Source organism: Aquarana catesbeiana, linkage group LG08 (assembly GCF_042186555.1).
Source record: "Aquarana catesbeiana isolate 2022-GZ linkage group LG08, ASM4218655v1, whole genome shotgun sequence".
In the NCBI taxonomy this organism is placed as follows: domain Eukaryota; kingdom Metazoa; phylum Chordata; class Amphibia; order Anura; family Ranidae; genus Aquarana; species Aquarana catesbeiana.
Genome location: NC_133331.1, coordinates 304,340,505 through 304,366,432, shown reverse-complemented (window position 1 = coordinate 304,366,432; position 25,928 = coordinate 304,340,505). Strand labels below are relative to the sequence as shown.

Sequence of the window (25,928 nt, the reverse complement as noted above, 5' to 3'; positions counted from 1 at the left end):
GTGTGATGGATGACTTCCAACACAAACCTCAGAAGACCATTTGCATAAAACCTTGGAATGCAGTTCCTCTATTCTCCTCTAGGTGATAATCTCAGACCAAATGGAACGCACTCAGAGGAGAACTCTACTGACAGGAAGTGATATAATGTACAAACAGGAAGTTCCAGGTCAGAGGTGAGTCGGGAGGAAGTAGAGAGGAGACATTGCTGAGACTGGCAGCAGAGGAGGTAATAAGATCTTATTTTATAGTATGACCTTCTATAGCTCTGACATATACCGCAGTGCTGTACAGAGAACACTGAGCCAGTCACATCAGTCTCTGTACCAGAGGAGCTTACACTCTAATGTCTCCCCACAGTCTCACACTAATATTATTATTATACATATATGGTATCTCACAAAAGTAAGTACACCCCTCACATATTTGTAAATATTTTCTTCTATCTTTTCATGTGACAACACTGAAGAAATGACACTTTGCTACAATGTAAAGTAGTGAGTGTACAGCTTGTATAACAGTGTAAATTTGAGTACAAAAGTGAGTACACCCCTAAGTGAAAATGTCCAAATTGGGTCCCAATTAGCCATTTTTCCTCCCCGATGTCATGTGACTCGTTAATGTTACAAGGTCTCAGGTGTGAATGGGGAGCAGGTGTGTTCAATTTGGTGTTATCTCTCTCAATCTCTCATACATGTCACTGGAAGTTCAACATGGCACCTCATGTCAAAGAACTCTCTGAGGATCTGAAAACAAGGATTGTTGCTCTACATAAAGATGGCCTAGGCTATAAGAAGATTGCCAAGACCCTGAAACTGAGCTGCAGCACGGTGGCCAAGACCATACAGCGGTATAACAGGTCAGGTTCCACTCAGAACAGGCTTCGCCATGGTCCACCAAAGAAGTTGAGGTCACGTGTTCAGCATCATATCCAGAGGTTGTCTTTGGGAAATAGACGTATGAGTGCTGCCAGCATTGCTGCAGAGGTTGAAGGGGTGGGGGGGTCAGCCTGTCAGTGCTCAGACTATACGCCACACGCTGCATCAAATTAGACTGCATGGCTGTCGTCCCAGAAGGAAGCCTCTTCTAAAGATGATGCACAAGAAAGTCCGCAAACAGTTTGCTGAAGACAAGCAGACTAAGGACATGGATTACTGGAACCTTGTCCTGTGGTCTGATGAGACCAAGATAAACTTATTTGGTTCTGATGGTGACAAGCTTGTGTGGTGGCAACCAGGTGAGGAGGACAAAGACAAGTGTGTCTTGCCTACAGTCAAGCATGGTGGTGGGAGTGTCATGGTCTGGGGCTGCATGAGTGCTGCCGGCACTGGGGAGCTACAGATCATTGGGGGAACCATGAATGCCAACATGTACTGTGACATACTGAAGCAGAGCATGATCCCCTCCCTTCAGAGACGGGGCCGCAGGGCAGTATTCCAACATGATAATGACCCCGAACACACCTCCAAGACGACCACTGCCTTGCTAAAGAAGCTGAGGGTAAAGGTGATGGACTGGCCAAGCATGTCTCCAGACCTAAACCCTATTGATCATCTGTGGGACATCCTCAAACGGAAGGTGGAGGAGCACAAGGTCTCTAACATCCACCAGATCCGTGATATCGTCATGGAGGAGGGGAAGAGGACTCCAGTGGCAACCTGTGAAGCTCTGGTGACCTCCATGCCCAAGAGGGTTAAGGCAGTGCTGGAAAATAATGGTGGCCACACAAAATATTGACACTTTGGGCCCAATTTGGACATTTTTACTTAGGGGTGTACTGACTTTTGTTGCCAGCGGTTTAGACATTAATGGCTGTGTGTTGAGTTATTTTGAGGGGACAGCAAATTTACACTGTTATACAAGCTGTACACTCACTACTTTACATTGTAGACAAGTGTCATTTCTTCAGTGTTGTCACATGAAAAGATAGAAGAAAATATTTACAAAAATGTGAGGGGTGTACTTACTTTTGTGAGATACTGTATATAGCTCTGACATATACCGCAGTGCTGTATAGAGAACACTGAGACAGTCACATCAGTCTCTGTACCAGAGGAGCTTACACTCTAATGTCCCCTCCCCCACAGTCACAAAAAGTAACATTTATAATCTTTTGGTACATATATATATATATATAGTAAAATATTTTTTTTTAAAGTGATATAGTGAAATATTTAATTCACAATGTATAAGAAGCCGTCTAGAATATAAGACTGGATAATGCTCAACTAATATCTATCCATAGAAAATAAAGCCCTCTATGGATCACATGACCTCATCCGTGAGGATGGAGGAGGACCGGAGTCACATGACTGAGAAGATCCTAAACCTCACCCTGGAGATCATCTACCTGCTGACTGGAGAGGTGAGGAGGATTCGGGGAGGTCACATGACATCTCTCTTATATGATAAATTAAACATATCCCAGTAAAGAAGTAAATATAATTCTAGCAGTGTAAGCAGCAATCATCTTTAGTTTCTGTTTTAATAGGATTATGAATTGGTGAAGAAGACATCTAATGAGCGACTTCCACCCAGCATCCTTCACTCCTGGACACCCCAGAGGGACAAAAGGAAAGTTCGAGAAATCATCAACAAGATCACTGAGCTGCTTATGGGGGAGGTGAGGGGTTGTACGCCTCAGGGAAATGCACCTTTGGTTTTTAAAGAAATGTGCCCTCCCTCAGCTTCCTAAACTTACCACACCTGGAACACCTGCCCTTTCTATAAATGGAGTCAAGTCAAGACTCAACCAGAGTCCTATGTATGGGAAGAGTCTACCATGTCCCCATTCTCTGTTTCGGAAGAGTCTACCATGTCCCCATTCTCTGTATTGGAAGAGTCTATCATATTCTTATTCTCTGTATTGGAAAGAGTCTACCATGGCCCCATTCTCTGTATTGGAAAAGTCTACCATGTCCCCATTCTCTGTATTGGAAAAGTCTACCATGTCCCCATTCTCTGTATTGGAAAAGTCGATCATGTTCTTATTCTCTGTATAGGAAAGAGTCTACCATGTCCCCATTCTCTGTATTGGAAAAGTCTACTATGTCCCCATTCTCTGTATTGGAAAAGTCGATCATGTTCTTATTCTCTGTATAGGAAAGAGTCTACCATGTCCCCATTCTCTGTATTGGAAAAGTCTACCATGTCCCCATTCTCTGTATTGGAAAAGTCGATCATGTTCTTATTCTCTGTATTGGAAGAGTCTACCATGTCCCCATTCTCTATATTGGAAGAGTCTACCATGTCCCCATTCTCTGTATTGGAAGAGTCTACCATGTTCTTATTCTCTGTATAGGAAAGAGTCTACCATGTCCCCATTCTCTGTATTGAAAGAGTCTACCATGTCCCCATTCTCTGTATTGGAAGAGTCTACCATGTCCCCATTCTCTGTATTGGAAGAGTCTACCATGTCCCCATTCCCTGTATTGGAAAGAGCCATATATCCAACACCCCTCAGACAACCTTCTCCCTATTAGTGCAACCCATATAATCATAGAAAGATTGCTGTCCAACCAAATCTTCCAAACTTGGTCAAATTTCTTTGGACACCCTCTGCTCAGGTATGTTGCTTTATAGAACGGACTCACCCTATTCACAAGCCCTTTCCAGTACGACAGTGAGGGCGTCGTGGGTTTCTTCCAGTAGAGGACCAGTGCCTTGCGCGCATAAAACAATAACAAGCTAAGCAAAGTACGCTGGGCCCTAGTAGGTGCCAAGCCCTCCACCAAGCCAAGCAAACATGTTGCCACCATCAAGGGCACAGATGTAATACAGCGCCCAATGGCAGACCAGAAGTCCTTGACTACCTGGCAGTGCCTAAAAACATGGCTAAATTTGGCTGGAGACTGTGAGCAATGCCAACATTCTGCTGACGTACCCGGGTAGATTTTAGATAACCTTGCTGGGGTGTAATATATCCTGGCCAGGAATTTCTATTGAATTTGGCGATCTCTAGCAGACACTAAGTGTGTGAAGGGAACACTCCACATATCGTCCCACTCCTCTCCCCCTAGATCCGGGACCTCCTCCACCCACTGCACCCTACACTTGGCCACCGAAGGGGGTGAGACAGGAAATAGTTCTTTATATAATTCAGATAACATTTTTTTTTTTCATGGAGTCATCCAATAGAACAGGGGTCTCCAAACTTTTCAAACAAAGGACCAGTTTATTGTCCTTCAGACTTTAGGAGGGCCAGATTGTGGCCAGAGGGGCAGAACATGTCACAGGCTCAGGATGAGAATAAATTTGGCCTCAGGGTTGGTGGTCAATAGGAGTAGTGCCCCTATTAGAAGGAATAGCATCCCATCATTGGTATCTGTGGAAGAAATAGTGCCCCATTGTTGGTGTCAGTGGGAGGAATAGTGCCCCAAGGGCCAGATAAAGGCTAGCAAAGGGGAACATCTGCAGTTTTGGAGACCCCTGCAATAGAACATTCTCCAAAATTGAGGACCTGAGTTCCAGCTTGGTGGAGCCAAATTGAGATACAAAAGCGCGTCGCCATTGGAGGTAAAAGGAAAGAGATAGGGATTTGGAAGCTCAAATTTCTGTTTTAGATCTGAAAACTGTAACAGCTCGCCCCCCCCCCCTCTGGTGACATCACCCAAAGTTTTAATCCCTTTTGGACACCCATATGATCGGATCTGGTATAGTGAGCAGATGGGGAAAACGAGGGGGGTTCCTCCACAATGGCGAGGCCGGTGACATGGCAGTTGAGGTAGGCACCAGTAATTTCTGAACATAGTCCCAAGCCTTCACAGTGACTCGCATTGTGCCCGTCAATGGAAACTGAGCCCCAGAGCCCCTTCACAGAAGGAGACTCAGGCTCTCATAGGAACCCAGCACTGCTGCCTCTAAGATCGTGGCAGAGTCCACATCATCCCCAAGAAGCCATCTCTGTGCAAAAACTCCCTGGCCAGATAAGAAATATTTAAAAAGATCAGGGAGCGCCAGGCCTCCCTGTCCCCAGGGCTTCTGAAGTGCTGTGAGGTCTAATCTGGGAGGAGAGTTTCCCCAAAGATTCCATGTACCCAATGAAAAAAAAGAGTGTGGAATCCAAATAGGTGAGTTATGCAAAAAATATAGGAAAACGGGAAGTATCTTCATTTTTAGAAGGTTTATATGTCCCATCACAGATCGGGGGAGATTCTTCCATATCTCAGTTTTCCTGTTTAGGAGATCCAACAGGGGCTGCAGATTCAGACCAAAATAGTCTGCAACCCTGGCAGATATACGAAACCCCAAATACAGTAGGTAAACTGATTGACCCACTGTAGTGGTAGCCCAGGGTCCGCCGCGGCCCTTGTACCTGAATCCAGTGGGAGAATATTGGATTTGTCCCAATTAACTTTTTAAGGCCTGAAAATTTTGCAACGATGTCCAAAGTGTCAAGGACTCCACGAAGAGAACTACCCAGATCTTTTCAAAACAGCAGCATATCATCCGCATACAGCGCCGAACATCCCTTAATGTTTCCAACTTCCAGGGCCCCAACCTCAGGAGAGGAACACAGCGCCACCGCAAAATTGGTTTGATCATTAGGAAAAACAGGAATGGGGACAGAGGGCCCCATTCTCTATATTGACAGGATTCCACACAGGGAGAGCAAAGCAACCCTTGTCATCAGGTAGATGGGTAGAACACAAGAGTGGCCTCAGACTATGACATAATACTCTTATAGTCTCATCATATCAGTGCTCACATTTTAAAGATATTATTTTTTTATTGTTTCACTGATTTAGCACGAAGAACAGATGTATATGAAAGTTGAAGTTAAAGAGGAAGATGAAGAGACGTCTGTGATGGATTATAAGCAGTCAACAGATAAGGTCGGGATGATGGTGGCAACCAAACTGGAGGAACCTTCTCTAGATATCAGATCAGGTAAAGACCACTAAATAAAAAAAAAATTGGTACATGAATTATTTATTTGTAGATATTAGCATAATCAGGTAAGATGATGGACAAGTGGGAGTCTTTAGAAGGACGTCATGATTGAGAATCAGCCGCCCCTCACATCACCGGGTAAGAGGAGACTTTATTGTAAAGGAGAGAGCAGTACGGAGGGTCCACCTAGATCCCCCATCATCTGATAAACACATAGAAACAATGTATTCAGTCAGTGTGTGTGTTTCCTACAGATGGATCCAGTACTGGGAACCCACCAGAGAGATGTCCCCGTCCTCTGTATTCCCGGGATTCCACACAGGAAGGTCACACCATCCCCCACCATCATCAGGTAGACTAGAAGAGAGTCAATTCTTATATGTAGTCTCGGTTTATTGGTCCTCTGAACTTTAAAGGTTTTATTTTCTGTCTTTCTGTTGGTTTAGGATGAAGAACAAATTTATATAGAAGTTGAGGTTAAAGAGGAAGAAAAAGAGATGTATGTGAGTTGTGACCTGAAGTCTGCGGGGCAGGCTGGAACGATGGTGGCAAGTGAACAGCAGGAGTCTTCTCTAGGTATTAGTATAGGTCAATAATACATACTGAACGTAGACACCTTTTCATTTACTTCAGAAAGTATGAGGTTGGTTTTGCAGACTGATGGAAACTGACGGAGAATCAGCAGACCTTTAGAGCAGGAGTCTCCAAACTTTCTAAACAAAGGATCGGTTTAATGTCCTTCAGACTTTAGGGGGGTCAGACTGTAGCCAGCAGGGGTAGAAAATGCATCTGCGAGAGTAAACAATGCCTCAGACTTAGTAGTCACTGGGTGTAGAAATATTAAATAGCTCTTGTGGTCATTATAAGGAGGAATAGTGGCCTATCATCGGTATTAGTGGGAGAAATAGTGCCCCATAGATGGTGTCAGTGGGAGGAATAGTGCCCCATTGTTGGTGTCCGTGGGAGGAATTATGCACCATCATTGATGTCAGTCGAAGGCATAGTGCCCCATTGTTGGTGTCCGTCGGAGGAATTATGCACCATCATTGGTGTCAATCGAAGGAATAATGCCTCATCATTGGTGTCAGTGGGAGGAATAATGCCCCGTCATTGGTGTCAGTGGGAGGAATAATGCCCCATCATTGGTATCAGTGGAGGGAATAGTGCCCCAGATTTGTTGTCAGTGGGGGGAATAGTGCCCCATCGTTGGTCTCCATAGGAGGAATTATGCCCCATCTTTTGTGTCCGGGAAGGAAAATGTCCCCACTATTGGTAGCAGTGGAAAGAATGATGTCTCATCATTGGTGTCAGTGAAAGGAATAGTGCCCCATCATTGGTGTCAGTGAGAGGAATAATGCCTCATCTTTGGTGTCATGGGAGAAATAGTGAAGTCTAGGAGGAGGGTGTGTTTGGCTATCAGGTTCCTTCCTCCCCTGAACTGTGGGGTCTCCCTTCGGGAGAGCCGCTTACCAAATACTCGGTGGTCAGCTGAGGAGAGGGGTCCATCAGGCCTTTTGGCTAGGTGGACCACAAGTGTGCCTTGTCCCTGTCAGGAGCCTTGCACCCCTGGGAGTCAGGGTAGAGTCCTACTTCTTCAGGAGGTGGACTAGAGACACACCTTTTTAAGTGCACTTTTTGTCTGTTTTTCACATTTGTAGTTTATTTACAGGTGTTTTGTTTTTGCGCACCACCACGGAATAGAAAAAAAGGGAGCCATTTGCTCCTGCTGCTGTCAATTAAATCCTCTGGTGGGGCTGGGGCTTGCTGTCTGTGCCTATAGACACAGGCAGCGGAGCTCAGGATCGAGCCTGCACAAGTGCCCCCAAAGGAAGCATGTTTCTATAGGGGCACTCGCCAAAAAGGAGGAAAACAAAATAGGTGTAGCGCTAATGTAAACAACCATAAGTGTCTAGCATAGAGACACTACAGACCAAGGGCTAATAAACCTCTAAATATAAATTAGACAAAAGTCCTCCATATTTGTATAGTTCATATAAAATTATAATCCATAAATATTGCGTGACTTCATGTGCGAAGCATAATAATGGGTGCGTGACATCTGAAGTGAAGAAAGTACCACCACCGACAATAAGGAGGCTTACCGGATCAATTGGACCCAAAAAGACATACGCTCAGTTGGGTCAAACAGGCTTAGGTGGTGAACAGCTGTAGAAGATCCGGAAGGGTTATAAAAATGGAGGTCTTTGAGTTGAACCGTGGACCGATGTGCACCTCAAGGTGATATCAGAAAGCAGATGGTAGTAGTAAGAAGGAAAAAAGGAAACACCACATAGTGTAAATCCGTAAAATTATGTAGCTAATTTATTAAAAAAATTAGGAAATACACTCACATGTAAATCTTTAAAATCAGCGCTGTAAACGTACAAACGGCGGCAGTGGGGTCCTACCCGACGCGTTTCGTCCTCTTAGACGTCGTCACCCCCCAGACGATGTCTAAGAGGATGAAACTTTTGCGCAAACCAATCAAGGGATTGGGATTTTTTTTTTTTACCAAAAATATGTAGCTGGATACATACTGGCCTAAATTTCCGAAGAAATTCGAATTTTAAATTTTTTTTTGGGATGTTTTCTAGCAGAAAGCTAAATATATTGTTTTTTTTTGTTGTTGTTTTTTTTTTTTTACTTTTGGTTATTTTTTTGTTTATAGCGCAAAAAACCCCATGAATTTCATTTGGGTACAGCGTTGCATGACCGCACAATTATCAGTTAACCGCTTGCTGCCCAGCCGCCGTCATTATACTGTGGCAGGTCGGCACGATCCCACGAGCTGACGTATAGCTATGGCAATGCGCGGGATAGCAGGCGCAGATGCGCCCGCTGCACTGCGGTGGGTGCCGATGCTCGTGGCCGACGGTCGCCATGACCGCCGGCCAAAAGCGATCACAGGCACGAGAGGCAGAACAGGGAAGAGTGTGTGTAAACACAAATCCCTGTTCTGTGAGGAGTGACAGATCGTGAGTTCCTAATAGCTAGGAACCACGATCTGTCATTTCCTCCAGGTCAGTCCCCTCCCCCTACAGTTAGAAACACACACAGGGAACACACTTAACCCCATGATCGCCCCCTAGTGTTAACCCCTTCCCTGCCAGTGACATTTTTACATTAATCAGTGCATTTTTATAGCACTGATCGCTGTATAAATGCCAATGATCCCAAAAATGTGTCAAAAGTGTCCGATGTGTCCGCCGCAATGTTGCAGTCCCGATAAAAATCGCAGATCGCCGCCATTACTAGTGAAAAAAATAATAATAAAAATGCCATAAATCTATTCCCTATTTTGTAGATGCTATAACTTTTGCGCAAACCAATCAATATACGCTTATTGCAATTTTTTTTTTTTTTTTTACCAAAAATATGTAGAAGAATACATATCGGCCTAAACTGAGGAAAACAATTAGCTTTTTTAAAAAAAAAAAATGGGGATATTTATTGTAGCAAAAAGTACAAAATATTGTGTTTTTTTTTTCAAAATTGTCGCTCTTTTTTTGTTTATAGCGCAAAAAATACGAACCACAGAGGCGATCAAATACCACCAAACTAAAGCTCTATTTGTGGGGAAAAAAAGATGTAAATTTTGTTTGGGTGCAACATCGCACGACCGCGCAATCGTCAGTTAAAGCGACGCAGTTCCCGAATGGTAAAAAATGGCCCGGTCATTCAGCAGCCGAATCTTCCGGGGCTGAAGTGGTTAAAGTAACACAGTGCCAAAAAAAGCAAAAATGGCCTGGTCCTGAAGTGGGGTAAATTATCCGGAGGTCAAGTAGTTAACAAAAAGAAAAAAGTTTACAGTCACTTTTAGGTTTCCCGGTGAACACTAACCTGTGACAGAGAAAGCAAGCATTTTCATTAATAAATAGAACATCTTCGAGCTGTGATAAGGTTGGGAAAGTCCCCATTGCTATCTACAAGAACATCGTCAACGTATCTATCCCAACCAACCCATTTATCAAGTGAGCGGGAAAGGTTGTACTTCACATAGGAAATCAACTGTAAAAAAAAAAAAAAAAAAAAAAAAAGAATGCTTTTGGTATTATTAAAATGTTTTTCTTCAGCAGGTAGAGGTGGAGTCCATCATACCTTGGAGGGACATAAAGCAACCCTGGGTTCTGAAAACAATTACTCTTCTAGGTCATCTCCTGCTGCAAACCTAATAACTCACACGAACAAGCTTTCTTTTCTAAGTTCAGAGGACGAGAAATGTTTTACGCGGAAAAAAGATTTTTCTGGACAACAGAGAATTCGCACGGACAATGCTCTTTTCTCATGTTTAGAGTGCGGGAAATGTTTTATGAAAAAAGAAAGTCTTGTTATTCACCAAAGAAACCACACGGGGGAGCGTCCTTTTTCCTGTCCAGAATGCGGGAAAAGCTTCACTAGGAAACAATATCTTCTCAGACATCGGAAGACTCACACAAGTGAGCGCCCTTATCAGTGCCCAGAGTGCGGGAAAGGTTTCATTGGCAAAGGGGACCTTTTTAGACACCAGAAAATTCACACGGGGGAGCACCCTTTTTGCTGTCCAGAGTGCGGGAAATCTTTTATTCAGAAAGGAGACTTTAATAGACACCTGAGAATTCACACGGGCGAGCACCTTTATTCGTGTCCCGAGTGCGGGAAGCGTTTTACTGAGCTAAGACTCCTTATTAGACACCAGATAATTCACACGGGCGAGCGTCCTTTTTCCTGCACAGAGTGCGGGAGTAGTTTTAATCAAAAGGGAAGCCTTCTTAGACACCAGAGAATTCACAAGGGCGAGAGACCTTTTCCGTGTTCAGAGTGCGGGAAATGCTTCTCTCAGAAATCAGATCTTCGTAAACACCAGAAGGTTCACTGAGAAGGCATCCATGGTGGAGATGATTTGCACTGAAGTCTGATGGGACATCAAAAACTTTCCATGTCCACTGCTGCCTTTTACCAACGTACAGTGCCTTGAAAAAGTATTCATACCCCTTGAAATTTTTCCACATTTTGTCATGTTACAACCAAAAATTGGGATTTTATGTGATGGACCAACACAAAGTGGCACATAATTGTGAAGTGGAAGGAAAATCATAAATGGTTTTCAACATTTTTTTACAAATATGTGAAAAGTGTTTTGTGTATTTGTATTCAGCCCCCTTTACTCTGATACCCCTGACTAAAATCTAGTGGAACCAATTGCCTTCGGAAGTCACCTAATTAGTAAATAGAGTCCACCTGTGTGTAATTTAATCTCAGTATAAATACAGCTGTTCTGTGAAGCCCTCGGAGGTTTGTTAGAGAGCCTTAGTGAACAAACAGCATCATGAAGGCCAAGGAACACACCAGACAGGTCACGGATAAAGTTGTGGAGAAGTATAAAGCAGGGTGAGGTTATAAAAAAATCTCCCAAGCTTTGAACATCTCACGGAGCTCTGTTCAATCCATCATCCGAAAATGGAAAGAGTATGGCACAACTGCAAACCTACCAAGACATGGCCGTCCACCTAAACTGACCGGCCGGGCAAGGAGAGCATTCATCAGAGAAGCAGCCAAGAGGTCCATGGTAACTCTGGAGGAGCTGCAGAGATCCACAGCTCAGGTGGGAGAATCTGTCCACAGGACAACTATTAGTCGTGTTCTCCACAAATCTGACCTTTATGGAAGAGTGACAAGAAGAAAGACATTGTTGAAAGAAAGTCATAAGAAGTCCTGTTTGCAGTTTGTGAGAAGCCATGTGGAGGACACAGCAAACATGTGGAAGAAGGTGATCTGGTCAGATGAGACCAAAATTGAACTTTTTGGCCCAAAAGCAAAACACTATGTGTGGTGGAAAACTAACACTGCACATTACCCTGAATACACCATCCCCACCGTGAAACATGTTGGTGGCAGCTTCATGTTGTGAGGACGCTTTTCTTCAGCAGGGACAGGGAAGCTGGTCAGAGTTGATGGGAAGATGGATGGAGCCAAATACATACAAACTTAGAAGAAAACCTGTTAGAGTCTGCAAAAGACTTGAGACTGGGGGGGGGGGGGTCACCTTCCAGCAGGACAACGACCCTAAACATACAGCCAGAGCTACAATGAAATGGTTTAGATCAAAGCATATTCATGTGTTAGAATGGCCCAGTCACAGTCCAGACCTAAATCCCATTGAGAATCTGTGGCAAGACTTGAAAATTGCTGTTCACAGACTCTCTTCATCCAATCTGACAGAGCTTAAGATATTTTACAAAGAAGAATGGGCACAAATGTCCCTCTCTAGATGTGCAAAGCTGGTAGAGACATCCCCAAAAAGACTTGCAGCTGTAATTGCAGAGAAAGGGGGTTCTACAAAGTATTGACTCCGGGGGGCGCCATACAAATGCCCCCCACACTTTTCACATATTTAGTTGTAAAAAATGTTGAAAACGATTTATCATTTTCCTTCCACTTCACAATTATGTGCCACTTTGTGTTGGTCCATCACATAAAATCCCAATAAAATACATTTACAGTTTTGGTTGCAACATGACAAAATGTGGGACATTCCAAGGGGTATGAATACTTTTTCAAGACACTGTATGGTGGGATTTTATACCTTGTTCCATCTGTAGAACGATTGCCCGACACAGATGAGGACATCTTAGTACTTATGTTTTTTTTTTTTCTATAATGAGCTGATATGAACAAAGGTGTATTATTCTATAAAGTCCTTTTCAGGCAAAAAATAAAATACTACACACAATTTTAAGTCTCTGTCATAATCACAACCCTTAGTAATATGTTGGCCCCTGCTGCTGTAAGTGACTGGAGTCACTGGCTGAAACAGAATGCTCTGGGAGTTAAAGGATGCTCTGGGATCACAGTAGCACACAGAGGTCAGTGAAGATATAGGAATCACAAGGTTCATTAGAAGACACATGAGCTCACAAGGGTCGCTGGAGACACAGGAGCGAAAAGGGTATCACTGGAAACTTAGTGAAGTGAAAGGGGTTACTAGGGGCACAGGTGCCCACAGCAGTCACTAAGAACACAGGAGTCACTGGAGTCACCGGTGCCCACAGGAGTCACTAAGGACACAGGTCCCCACAGGGGTCACTGGAGACACCAGTATGCAGAGGAGTCACTGAGGATATAGGGGTCACTGAAAACACAGTAGCACACAGGAGTCACTGAAGAGACAGGGATCCCAGTAGACACAAGAGTCACTGAGGACACAAGGGTCACTGAAGACACAGGTGCCCACAGCAGTCACTGAGGACACAGAGGTCACTGGAGACACAGGTGCCCACAGGAGTCACTGAGGACACAGGGGTCACTGGAGACACAGGAGTCACTGGGATCCTGGGAGACACAGGTGCCCACAGGAGTCACTGAGGACACAAGGGTCACTGAAGACACAGGTGCCCACAGGAGTCACTGAGGACACAGAGGTCACTGGAGACACAGGTGCCCACAGGAGTCACTAAGGACACAGGGGCCACTGGAAACACCGGTACGCAGAGGAGTCACTGAGGACACAGGGGTCACTGGAAAAACAAGTGTGCACAGGAGTCCGTAGGCACACAGGGTTCACTAAGGACACAGGGGTCACTGAAGACACCAGTACGCAGAGGAGTCACTGAGGACACAGGTCACTAGAGACACCGGTGCACACATGTGTCACTGAGGACACAGGGGTCACTGAAGACACTGGTATGCAGAGGAGTCACTGAGAACATAGGGGTCAGTGGAAACACAGGAGTCACTGAAGACACAGGGATCCCTTGAGACACAGGTGCCCACAGGAGTCACTGAGGACACAAGAGTCACTGAAGACACAGGTGTGAACAGGAGTCACTAAAGACACAGGGGTCATTGAGGACACCGGTACGCAAAGGAGTCACTGAGGACACAGGGGTCACTGAGGACAACGGTACACAGAGGAGTCACTAAGAACACAGGGGTCACTGAGGACACCGGTACACAGAGGAGTCACTGAGGACACAAGGGTCACTGGAGACACAGCTGCGCACAGGAGTCACTGAGGACACAGGGGTAACTGGAGACACAGGTGCGCACAGGAGTCACTTAGGACACAGGGGTCCCTGGAGACACAGGTACGCACAGGAGTCACTGAGGACACCAGTATGCAGCAGAGGAGTCACTGAAGACACAGGGGTCACCGGAGACACAGGTGCGCATAGGGGTCGCTGAGGACATCGTCATTGGAGACATAATGGTCACTGGAGACACAGGGGTCACTGGAGACACAGGTACGCACAGGGGTCGCTGAGGACATCGTCATTGGAGACATAATGGTCACTGGAGACACAGGGGTCACTGGAGACACAGGTACGCACAGGGGTCACTGAGGACATCGTCATTGGAGACATAATGGTCACTGGAGACACAGGGGTCACTGGAGACACAGGTACGCACAGGGGTCGCTGAGGACATCGTCATTAGAGACACAGGTGACAAAAGACACAGGTAAGACGCTGCAGCAAGGGGGCTTGACTTACTGTAGGTATATAGTGGAAACAGTGCAGCGCTAGAAATCAAATGTTGAGTATCCACATATCAACATACCGTGGTATACAAAATAAATTGTGATTAGCATATACAAAAAATCTCCAACACCATCATTTAATTGATAGCATCTCTAAATAAAGTGCACTATGCAAATAGTAAATCAACATTAGCTGTATAGTCCCTTTGGTGATTAAAACATTAATATATGTTGATGGGAAGGAATCCAGGAGTTTAGGACTAAAGGAGTCACCGCCGTGTGTGCATCCACCACCCAGGGGAGAAGATTAAATACTCTTACCAGAAGGTAGCATCAATCAGGCATATGATATCAAAGCTCTGGATAGCAAATGGTGATATTCCTCCTCCTCAGCTGAGCCACCTCAGGCAACCTCGACCCGGCATGTGGGAATATGGATCAGGATGGTAATGTCCAAGATGGTAAAAACCTCCTTCCACCACAAAACCGTTTGGTAGGTTTATGGTTAGCAGCATCCATAAAAAACAACAACAAGCCGTAACCGGATGGTTACGGATTTATTTAGAATAAAAGTATACATAGATTCCAAGATGTATTGCATAAAGTAAAAAATCTCCTCTGTGATCACAAAAGCATAAAATTCAAAAAGGCACAATGGCATGGAAAGGACTCATTAAAACCAACGCGTTTCGTCTACAAAGACTGGAGTTGTAGACGAAACGCGTCAGTTTTGACGAGTCCTTTTCGTGCCTTTGCGCCTTTTTGAATTTTATGCTTTTGTGATCCCAGAGGAGATTTTTTACTTGATGCAATACATCTTGGAATCTATGTAAAGTCTTTTTATTCCAAATAAACCCATAACCATACGGTTTTTCACTATGTGGAGGCTTTCTGTTGTTTTTTTTTTTTTTACGGATGCTGTTAACCATAAACCTACCAAATGGTTTTGTGGTGGAAGGAGGTTTTTTTTATCATCTGGGACATTGCCATCCTGATCCATATTCTTACATGCCAGGTCGAGGATGCCTGAGGTGGCTCAGCTGAGGAGGAGGAATTGCACCACCAACGTGACTACACACTAGTGCACAAAGCAAGGTCCATACATGGATGAGCCAGTTTGGGGTGGAGGAACTTGGCTGGCATTTACAGAGTCCTGGCCTCAACCCGATAGAACACCTTTGGGATGAATTAGAGCGGAGACTGCAAGCCAGGCCTTCTCATCCAACATCAGTGCCTGACCTCACAAATATTCATCTGGAAGAATGGTCAAACATTCCCATAGACACAATCCAGAAGAGTTGAAGCTGGTATAGCTGCAAAGGGTGGGCCAACTCATTATGGAACCCTATGGACCAACGCGTTTCGTCTACAACTCCAGTTAAAGTCTTTGTAGACGAAACGTGTCGGTTTCAATGAGTTCTTTCCATGCCATTGCGCCTTTTTGAATGTTATGCTTGCTTTTGTGATCACAGAGGAGATTTTTTTACCCTACGGACTAAGTTCTTGTGCGTGTAAAGGCAGGTGTCCCAATACTTCTGGTAATATAGTGTATATAGATATACAGTATATATATATATATATATATATATATATATATATATATATATATCAGCTTAATAGTCATTAGATATGATGGCTGCATTCGTTTTCATTTTTTAGTTTTTAGTTTCCCTTTATTTTTACCTGGTGATCCAGCCAGTAGCTAGATTTAGGCATGATTGATTTAGATATAATTGACAGGCGATGTGGCGCCTCCTCGCCGCCTGTTGTAATGCCAGTTGTTGCACCATTTGTAGTGCTTCCCCCGATTGCTCAAATGTGTTGCCGCCCTCCAATCGCGACACGTTGGAACGTTTTTGCCCCTGATGTGAAACATCCCCCACCTGCTGCTATTGCTGAAAACGTGACTCACTTGCGCCTTTTATTCTGGCCAATGAAATGAATTCATGCGCGAGCGCTTTACGTGCCTAGATGCTCCCCACATTACATGCGTTTACAACCTTCAATCGTTTTTTTTTTTTCTCTGTCAAAACACTGCTGCCAGGAGGAAAGGCGTCTAGGAGAGACGGGCAAACATCCAGCGTACGAGTTCTGGACTCCGGGAACTGGCTCCCCTCCCAACGTAGATCCCTGCGGAGCGTGATGGCGATCCCCAGAGAGAGGGATGACGTCCCAACACAAAACATTATATACAGACTTGTTTGTAGAAAGAGTTGGCACAAAAAAAAGCTGCAGTTCCTCTAATTCTCCACAAGGTGGCCACATCACTTACACTGAACAGCGGCCACAGGCAGGAAGTTGCTGGGACCAATGGACAGGAAATGATGTCATACAAAGGGGAAGTTGTGGAATGTACAGACAGGAAATGAACTAACAGACAGGAAATTGTGGGTGAGGGGAATTGTTGAGAGGAAATAGAGGAGACATTGCTGGAACTGGCAGCAGAGAAGGTAATAAGATTTTACATGAATCGCTCACATCAGTCTCTGTACCAGAGGAGCTTACACTCTAATGCCCCTCCCCCACAGTCACACACTATTATTATTATACATTTATATAGCTCTGACATATACTGCAGTGCTGTACAGAGATCACTGAGCCAATCACATCAGTCTCTGTACCAGAGGAGCTTACACTCTAATGTCCCCTCCCCCACAGTCACATCAGTCTCTGTACCAAAGGAGCTTACACTCTAATGTCCCCTCCCCCACCGTCACACACTATTATTATTATACATTTATATAGCTCTGACATATACCGCAGCGCTGTATAGAGAATACTAAGCAATTCACATCAGTCTCTGTACCAGAGGAGCTTACACTCTAATGTCCCCTCCCCCCACAGTCACATCAGTCTCTGTACAGAGGAGCTTACACTCTAATGTCCCCTCCCCCACCGTCACACACTATTATTGTTATACATTTATATAGTTATGACATATACCGCAGTGCTATACAGAGAATACTAAGCCAATCACATCAGTCTCTGTACCAGAGGAGCTTACACTCTAAGTGTGCTTTTTCCAAGACCAGCAAGGTTAGGGTTTTGAAAGCATGAGGAGGGGGGGGGGTTCAGGGACATGGAGAGGGAGGGTGGGCACTATGTGTAGGAGTGAGGTGAGAGCGGGGAGATGTAGTAGAATTAGGAGAAGTGTGCACAGGGATGGTGATGAGGGAGGAGGGGGGTAGAGGTTCAGGGACATGGAGAGGGAGGGTGGGCACTATGTGTAGGAGTGAGGTGAGAGTGGGGAGGTGTAGTAGAATTAGGAGAAGCGTGCACAGGGATGGTGATGAGGGGGGAGGGGGGTGAGGTTCAGGGAAATGGAGAGGGAGGGTTGGCACTATGTGTAGGAGTGAGGTGAGAGCGGGGAGGTGTAGTAGAATTAGAAGAAGCGTGCACAGGGATGGTGATGAGTGTGTGTGTGTGGGGGGGATGAGGTTCAGGGACATGGAGAGGGAGGGTGGGCACTATGTGTAGGAGTGAGGTGAGAGCGGGGAGGTGTAGTAGAATTAGAAGAAGCGTGCACAGGGATGGTGATGAGTGTGTGTGTGGGGGGGGGGGTTCAGGGACATGGAGAGGGAGGGTGGGCACTATGTATAGGAGTGAGGTGAGAGCGGGGAGGTGTAGTAGAATTAGAAGAAGCGTGCACAGGGATGGTGATGAGTGTGTGTGTGGGGGGGGGGGGGGATGAGGTTCAGGGACATGGAGAAGGAGGGTGGGCACTATGTGTAGGAGTGAGGTGAGAGCGGGGAGGTGTAGTAGAATTAGGAGAAGCGTGCACAGGGATGGTGATGAGGGGGGGGATGAGGTTCAGGGACATGGAGAGGGAGGGTGGGCACTATGTGTAGGAGTGAGGTCAGAGCTGGGAGATGTAGTAGAATTAGGAGAAGCGTGCACAGGGATGGTGATGAAGGGGGAGGGGGGGATGAGGTTCAGGGATATGGAGAGGGAGGGTGGGCACTACGTGTAGGAGTGAGGTTAGAGCGAAGAGGGGCGATATGCAGAGGTGTAGTAGAATTAGGAGAAGAGTGCACAGGGATGGTGATGAGTGGGGGGGGTGGGGTGAGGTTCAAGGACATGGAGAGGGAGGGTGGGCACTATGTGTAGGAGTGAGGTCAGAGCTGGGAGATGTAGTAGAATTAGGAGAAGCGTGCACAGGGATGGTGATGAGGGGGGGATGAGGTTCAGGGATATGGAGAGGGAGGGTGGGCACTACGTGTAGGAGTGAGGTTAGAGCGAAGAGGGGCGATATGCAGAGGTGTAGTAGAATTAGGAGAAGCGTGCACAGGGATGGTGATGAGTGGGGGGGTGGGGTGAGGTTCAAGGACATGGAGAGGGAGGGTGGGCACTATGTGTAGGAGTGAGGTGAGAGCGGGGAGGTGTAGTAGAATTAGAAGAAGCGTGCACAGGGATGGTGATGAGTGTGTGTGTGGGGGGGGGGGGTTCAGGGACATGGAGAGGGAGGGTGGGCACTATGTATAGGAGTGAGGTGAGAGCGGGGAGGTGTAGTAGAATTAGAAGAAGCGTGCACAGGGATGGTGATGAGTGTGTGTGTGGGGGGGGGGGGGGGATGAGGTTCAGGGACATGGAGAAGGAGGGTGGGCACTATGTGTAGGAGTGAGGTGAGAGCGGGGAGGTGTAGTAGAATTAGGAGAAGCGTGCACAGGGATGGTGATGAGGGGGGGGATGAGGTTCAGGGACATGGAGAGGGAGGGTGGGCACTATGTGTAGGAGTGAGGTCAGAGCTGGGAGATGTAGTAGAATTAGGAGAAGCGTGCACAGGGATGGTGATGAAGGGGGAGGGGGGGATGAGGTTCAGGGATATGGAGAGGGAGGGTGGGCACTACGTGTAGGAGTGAGGTTAGAGCGAAGAGGGGCGATATGCAGAGGTGTAGTAGAATTAGGAGAAGAGTGCACAGGGATGGTGATGAGTGGGGGGGGTGGGGTGAGGTTCAAGGACATGGAGAGGGAGGGTGGGCACTATGTGTAGGAGTGAGGTCAGAGCTGGGAGATGTAGTAGAATTAGGAGAAGCGTGCACAGGGATGGTGATGAAGGGGGAGGGGGGGATGAGGTTCAGGGATATGGAGAGGGAGGGTGGGCACTACGTGTAGGAGTGAGGTTAGAGCGAAGAGGGGCGATATGCAGAGGTGTAGTAGAATTAGGAGAAGAGTGCACAGGGATGGTGATGAGTGGGGGGGTGGGGTGAGGTTCAAGGACATGGAGAGGGAGGGTGGGCACTATGTGTAGGAGTGAGGTGAGAGCGGGGAGGTGTAGTAGAATTAGAAGAAGCGTGCACAGGGATGGTGATGAGTGGGGGGGGATGAGGTTCAAAGACATGGAGAGGGAGGGTGGGCACTACGTGTAGGAGTGAGGTTAGAGCGAAGAGGGGCAGCATGCAGAGGTGTAGTAGAATTAGGAGAAGAGTGCACAGGGATGGTGATGAGTGGGGGGGGGGATGAGGTTTAGGGACATGGAGAGGGAGGGTGGGCACTATGTATAGGAGTGAGGTGAGAGCAGAATAGTAGAATTAGGAGAAGCGTGCACAGGATGGTGACAGAAGGAGTACTGGCAAGGTAGTGGAGGGAAGGCACAGGAGTGGTATTGAGAGGTGCAGGGATGGGTGAAAGGTGGGGGGGGGGGCTGTGGGTGAGGTGGTGGTGGTTGTGGGAGGGGAGGAGGTGTGAGTGAGGTAGGCGGTTTTGCTTAGTGGTCACATTCCAAAAGATGTACAACAGAAGACTATTGGTTGTTGGAGGCTGCAAAGACAGACCGTGTTTCAGACCCATTCATAACAATATGAATACTCTGTGTAAGGCTCAGAGCCCATATCAGATACTAATATAGTCTACAGTGCTTCACTCCACATAATTCAAAACTTCTTATCAGTCTACAGAGAGGAGTGTCCTGTATACATCACATGACCACATCAATAAGAATGGATAAGAAGCGGAGTCACATGACCGAGAGGGTATTGGACCTCACTGTGGAGATCATCTACCTGCTGACCGGAGAGGTGAGGAGGATTCTGGGAGGTCACATGACATCACTCTTATCTCTATTAATAAAACACAGACCTGACCAGAGAGGTGAGGAGGATTCTGGGAGGTCACATGACATCACTCTTATCTCTATTAATAAAACACAGACCTGACCGGAGAGGCGAGGAGGATTCTGGGAGGTCACATGACATCACTCTGATCTCTCTTAATAAAACACAGACCTGACCGGAGAGGCGAGGAGGATTCTGGGAGTGTGGGTAGCAGTAATGATTTTTGTTTCCTTTAATAGGATTATGAAGTAGTGAAGAAGACTTCTAAGGAGCCACTAACACCAACTAGTCGTCCTCATGTTCCACCTCCACCCAAATCCAGGAAACCTAATAAACGCAACATTCAGAAGATTCTGGAAGCCACCTACAAGATGATGGAGCTGCTGACTGGAGAGGTGAGCGGTGCCGGGAATTCTGGGATATTATGGGATGTGTGATGGCTCTGTCGTCGTGTAATCCAGTCTAGATAAGGAAAATCCTGACGACATAATGAGGCATATCAGGTGGACTCCAAGGATGTATGGATGGTTCTTAGAAATGGATGGACTTGAAATAATCTCTTGTCTATTCTCAATCCTAGTATTCCACAGAGTTGTCTGTCCACAATAGGTTCCGCCATGCGTTTTTGCAAGTGTCCTCAGTGTGTAAAAATATCAAAACTATGTTCCTTCTTCCTTCCGATTGAGATCCATTCCAGGTTCTTCAGATATTTTCCTTCTTGGCCAGAGGGGAATTATTTGTCATATGTGAAAGCAGTTGCTGCGTTTTGTATTGTTGAACTTTAGATATGTTTCTTGATTTATTACTGCTATGTTACTGTGCTCTTTAGATTCCTTTCAAAAGCCAAGATGCCGCTGAGCAGTGGGAGGATTCAGAAGAACCCAAGGATTTCTTCAAGGACGTCATGATGGAGAATCAGCCGCCCCTCACATCACCGGGTAAGAGGAGACTTTATTGTAAAGGAAAGAGCAGTACGGAGGGTCCACCTGGAATTCCTATGACCCCTGAAACGTGTTGGCTGTCTTTTACCACAACATCAATATATGAATTTGGACTCTTATCTTTTGGTCTGGGGCTCCTTCCAAATATGCATGTCTTCCCCATTGTATTCAGTCAGTGTGTGTTTGACCTACAGGAGGCTCCAGTACCAGAAGTCCACCAGAGAAATGTCCCAGCCCTGTTTATTTCCAGGATTCCACACAGGAAGATTACAACATGCCCCAACAATACCAGGTACACAGCGTCAAGCATCTACAACTCATAAAGGGTTTTGGAGCAGTTCTTGGAAAGAATTTGGGATATATGTGTTCTTATTTTAGGGGGAAGACCTGATTATTATGAAAGTTGAGGAGAAGGATGAAGAAGAGGAGACATATATGAGGCCTGATCAACAGTCTACAGAGGAGGAAGAAATCATGGTTACCATTAAAGAAGAGGAATTTCCACTAGACATTAACACAGGTAAACAATGAATACTAAATGTAGAGAGGGATTGTCACACTGTTATTGTACTTTAATACTTTTACAAATGGACAATAAGTAGAGTTTCAAATTGTCAACTAAGGAGGAGATTAATGGGAATCTATTACTCAATATAACATCATGTACCCAACAAAGGAGGAGGAGATACTGTACACCATATGAAAGGTCCATCTCCATTCCTCAATATAACGTCATGTTCCCAACAAATGAGGAGGAGATACTGTACACCATATGAAAGGTCCATCTCCATTCCTCAATATAACGTCATGTTCCCTACAAATAAGGAGATACTGTACACCATATGAAAGGTCCATCTCCATTCCTCAATATAACGTCATGTTCCCAACAAATGAGGAGGAGATACTGTACACCATATGAAAGGTCCATCTCCATTCCTCAATATAACGTCATGTTCCCAACAAATGAGGAGGAGATACTGTACACCATATGAAAGGTCCATCTCCATTCCTCAATATAACGTCATGTTCCCAACAAATGAGGAGGAGATACTGTACAACATATGAAATGTCCATCTCCATTCCTCAATATAACGTCATGTTCCCAACAAATGAGGAGGAGATACTGTACACCATATGAAAGGTCCATCTCCATTCCTCAATATAACGTCATGTTCCCAACAAATGAGGAGGAGATACTGTACAACATATGAAATGTCCATCTCCATTCCTCAATATAACGTCATGTTCCCAACAAATGAGGAGGAGATACTGTACACCATATGAAAGGTCCATCTCCATTCCTCAATATAATGTCATGTTCCCAACAAATGAGGTGGAGATACTTTACACCATATGAAAGGTCCATCTCCATTCCTCAATATAATGTCATGTTCCCAACAAATGAGGAGGAGATACTGTACACCATATGAAAGGTCCATCTCCATTCCTCAATATAATGTCATGTTCCCAACAAATGAGGAGGAGATACTGTACACCATATGAAAGGTCCATCTCCATTCCTCAATATAATGTCATGTTTCTAACAAATGTTGATGTCATGACTGTACATAACTCCCCGCTGACTAACAGACTTTCATGAATGTGTTCTGCAGCAGGTGGATATAATGTCCAGGATACATTGAAGAGACAACATTCTTCATCGGATTGTAATGCAGAAGATGATGGCACAGAAGACTTTTCCCCGGGAGTAAACCTGTACTGTGCAGATGGGTCACCAGGTCCCTCCCATCTCGAAGAGTCCTTCGAAGATCCACACGCTGTTAACAAAATCATCTATCCGAGACTTCACAGCGTAGATAGATCCTCAAATCTTCAGAGTTCCTCTTCTGGTAAACTAGAGAGTGTTACTAGCCTGGATGATAAAATATCCGCAGGTTCTGAGATCGATACAGGTTTACCATCAGAAATATCTATAGGGGAAGAAGAAAGTGCGGAGAATTGCGAGGGTCCATTTACGTGTCCAGATTGCGGAGAGTGTTTCGCGTGGAATAGGGACTTTCTCAAGCACCAGAAAACCCACACGGGTGAGCGCATTTTCCCCTGCACAGAGTGCGATCAGAGTTTCACTCGCAAAGAACACCTCCTGAGGCACCGGAGACTTCACACAGGCGGGAGTCTCTTCTCATGTGCCGTGTGCGGGAAATGCTTCACCCGGAACGAGCACCTCCTTAGACACCAAAGATGCCACACGGGCGAGCGCCCTTTTTCCTGCCCGGAGTGCGGGAAATGCTTCACTCAGAAAGGAAGCCTTGTTATACACATGACGAGCCACTCAGACGAGCGGCCTTTCTCCTGTCCGGAGTGCGGGAAATGTTTTACACGCAAAAGGATCCTCATCGTTCACCAGAAGAGTCACACGGGCGAGCGGCCTTACGCCTGCCCAGACTGCGGGAAGTGTTTCACTTGGAAAAAAAATTTTCACAGGCACCAGAGGAGTCACACGGGCGAGCGCCCCTTTTCCTGCTCAGAGTGCGGGAAATGTTACACTCAGAAAGGAGACCTTCTTAGACACCAGAGAGGTCACACGGGCGAGCGTCCTTTTTCGTGCTCGGAGTGCGGGAAAAGTTTCATGCGGAAAGCAGACCTTCTTACTCACCAGAGAAAGCATACCGGTGAGCGTCCCTTTTCGTGTTCGGAGTGCGGGAAGTGTTTCGTCGAGAGAGGGCACCTTCTTACGCACCAGAGGATTCACACCGGCGAGCGCCCTTTTTCGTGTTCGGAGTGCGGGAAGTCTTTCACGCAGCAAGGAAACCTGCTTACGCACCAGAAGATTCACATGGGAGAGCGCCCTTATTCGTGTTCAGAGTGCGGGAAATGTTTCACTCTAAAATCGCATCTGATGGCACATCAGAAAACCCATACGACGACTTCATAGACTGTTCCATCCGTCGAACGGTTATGTCGTTTTAATAGCTGAGGGGCTTGCACATACACGATATTGTCAAAAGTATTGGGACGCCTGCCTTTACACAGACATGAACTTTAATGGCATCCCAGTCTTAGTCCGTAGGGTTCAATATTGAGTTGGCTCCGCCCTTTGCAGCTATAACAGCTTCAACTCTTCTGGGAAGGTTGTCCACAAGGTTTAGGAGTGTGTCTATGGGAATAGCAACACAGAAGTTCTCCAAAAAGATCACTTATTCGGCGCTTAGGAAAATGAAGTAATAACATGAAAAAGCAGCTGCTATAATAACAAAAAAAAAAACATTTCTAAAAAAAGGAAGTAATCAAAACTACAGAAATCAAAAAGTAATCTTTGGAACTTCAGCAGCGCTAAAAGTTTTACATAAAAAACTTGATAATCTAGAAATCCAGCTGGAAACAGAATTCAAACACAGTCTTTTGCATATAACAGTTCCTAAAAAGGTTCATCGGCTGTCTTTTCGATCAATCTAGTGCTTAAGGAATTGCACTCACCAGGAAGAAGATCAATCAAAGCCTTATAGTATAAATGAAGTGGCTACGAGGAACGTCCGTCCAATCCACAGTGAACGATCAGCAGATCTGGAGACCAACACTCACATCCTCCGATTCACCGGGATCCAATCAGCTGGGAGCCATTCATAATACTCGGGCAAATAAGGAGAGAGGAAGCCTCATAGTGTAAAACTGTACTCACAAACAAAATGGTAAAAACAAGCATCAAATAAATGGTAACCCGGTGCATTCAGTTCTGTCAATCTCGGCACCTATCGGAGAGCTGTGATCATCCGTGGTGGTTCCTGCGGAGAAAACGGAGCCAATGGCCTGTATGGCAAGTCGTGTGGAACACCTAGACGCGTTTCGTAGATACGCCTTTATCAATAGGCGCCTATCAAGTTTTTTATGTAAAACTTTTAGCGCTGCTGAAGTTCCAAAGATTACTTTTTGATTTCTGTAGTTTTGATTACTTCCTTTTTTAGAATTGTCTATGGGAATGTTTGACCATTCTTCCAGAAGAGTATTTGTGAGGTTAGGCACCGATGTTAGATAAGAAGGCCTGGCTCGCAGTCTCTGCTCTAATTCATCCCAAAGTTGTTCTATCGGGTTGTGCAGGCCAGTCAAGTTCCTCCACCCCAAACTCGCTCATCCATGTCTTTATGGACCTTGCTTTGTGCACTGTCCAAATCATTGGGGATGTTTTTCAGGGGTTGGGTTTGGCTCCTTAGTTCCAGTGAATGGAACTCTTAAGGCGTCAGAATACCAAGACATTTTGGACAATTTCATGCTCCCAACTTTGTGGGAATAGTTTGGGGATGGCCCCTTCCTGTTCCAACATGACTGCTCACCAGTGCACAAAGCAAGGTCCATAAAGTCATGGATGAGTGAGTTTGGGGTGGAGGAACTTGACTGGCCTGCACAGAGTCCTGACCTTAACCTGATAGAACACGTTTGGGAGGAATTAGAGCACAGACTGTGAGCCAGGCCTTCTCATCCAACATCAGTTCCTGACCTCACAAATGCGCTTCTAGAAGAATGGTCAAACGTTCCCATAGACACACTCCTAAACCTTGTGGACGGCCTTCCCAGAAGAGTAGAAGCTGTTATATGAACCCCACGGACTAAGACTGGGATGTCATTAAAGTTCATGT

At 45.7% G+C, this 25,928-nt stretch overlaps 2 protein-coding genes across 2 annotated transcripts; both read left to right on the top strand.

The window, feature by feature from the left end:
• Positions 1–155: 155 nt before the first annotated feature.
• LOC141105133 (uncharacterized) lies at positions 156–12,543 on the top strand. Its single transcript, XM_073595010.1, has 7 exons — positions 156–227; positions 2,244–2,363; positions 2,490–2,621; positions 5,746–5,887; positions 6,145–6,242; positions 6,337–6,466; positions 9,967–12,543. Exons 2-7 carry the CDS (start codon positions 2,259–2,261, stop codon positions 10,743–10,745), a joined length of 1,386 nt encoding a protein of 461 aa, XP_073451111.1. The 5' UTR covers positions 156–227; positions 2,244–2,258; the 3' UTR covers positions 10,746–12,543.
• Positions 12,544–16,674: 4,131 nt separating this feature from the next.
• Positions 16,675–25,314, top strand: LOC141105102 (uncharacterized). Its single transcript, XM_073594960.1, has 7 exons — positions 16,675–16,795; positions 20,233–20,359; positions 20,635–20,790; positions 21,225–21,333; positions 21,531–21,628; positions 21,715–21,856; positions 22,950–25,314. Exons 2-7 carry the CDS (start codon positions 20,264–20,266, stop codon positions 24,230–24,232), a joined length of 1,884 nt encoding a protein of 627 aa, XP_073451061.1. The 5' UTR covers positions 16,675–16,795; positions 20,233–20,263; the 3' UTR covers positions 24,233–25,314.
• The last annotated feature ends 614 nt before the right edge of the window (positions 25,315–25,928 follow it).

Bases quoted from the DNA above. Each gene is read 5' to 3' on its own strand.
- LOC141105102 (XM_073594960.1), top strand. From the start codon at position 20,264: ATGACCACATCAATAAGAATGGATAAGAAGCGGAGTCACATGACCGAG. The intron at 21,334-21,530 runs GTAAGAGGAGAC...TTTGACCTACAG, and splicing joins GCCGCCCCTCACATCACCGG to GAGGCTCCAGTACCAGAAGT. The intron at 21,629-21,714 runs GTACACAGCGTC...TTCTTATTTTAG, and splicing joins ACATGCCCCAACAATACCAG to GGGGAAGACCTGATTATTAT.
- LOC141105133 (XM_073595010.1), top strand. From the start codon at position 2,259: ATGGATCACATGACCTCATCCGTGAGGATGGAGGAGGACCGGAGTCAC. The intron at 6,243-6,336 runs GTAGACTAGAAG...CTGTTGGTTTAG, and splicing joins CCATCCCCCACCATCATCAG to GATGAAGAACAAATTTATAT. The intron at 6,467-9,966 runs GTATTAGTATAG...TTTCTTCAGCAG, and splicing joins ACAGCAGGAGTCTTCTCTAG to GTAGAGGTGGAGTCCATCAT.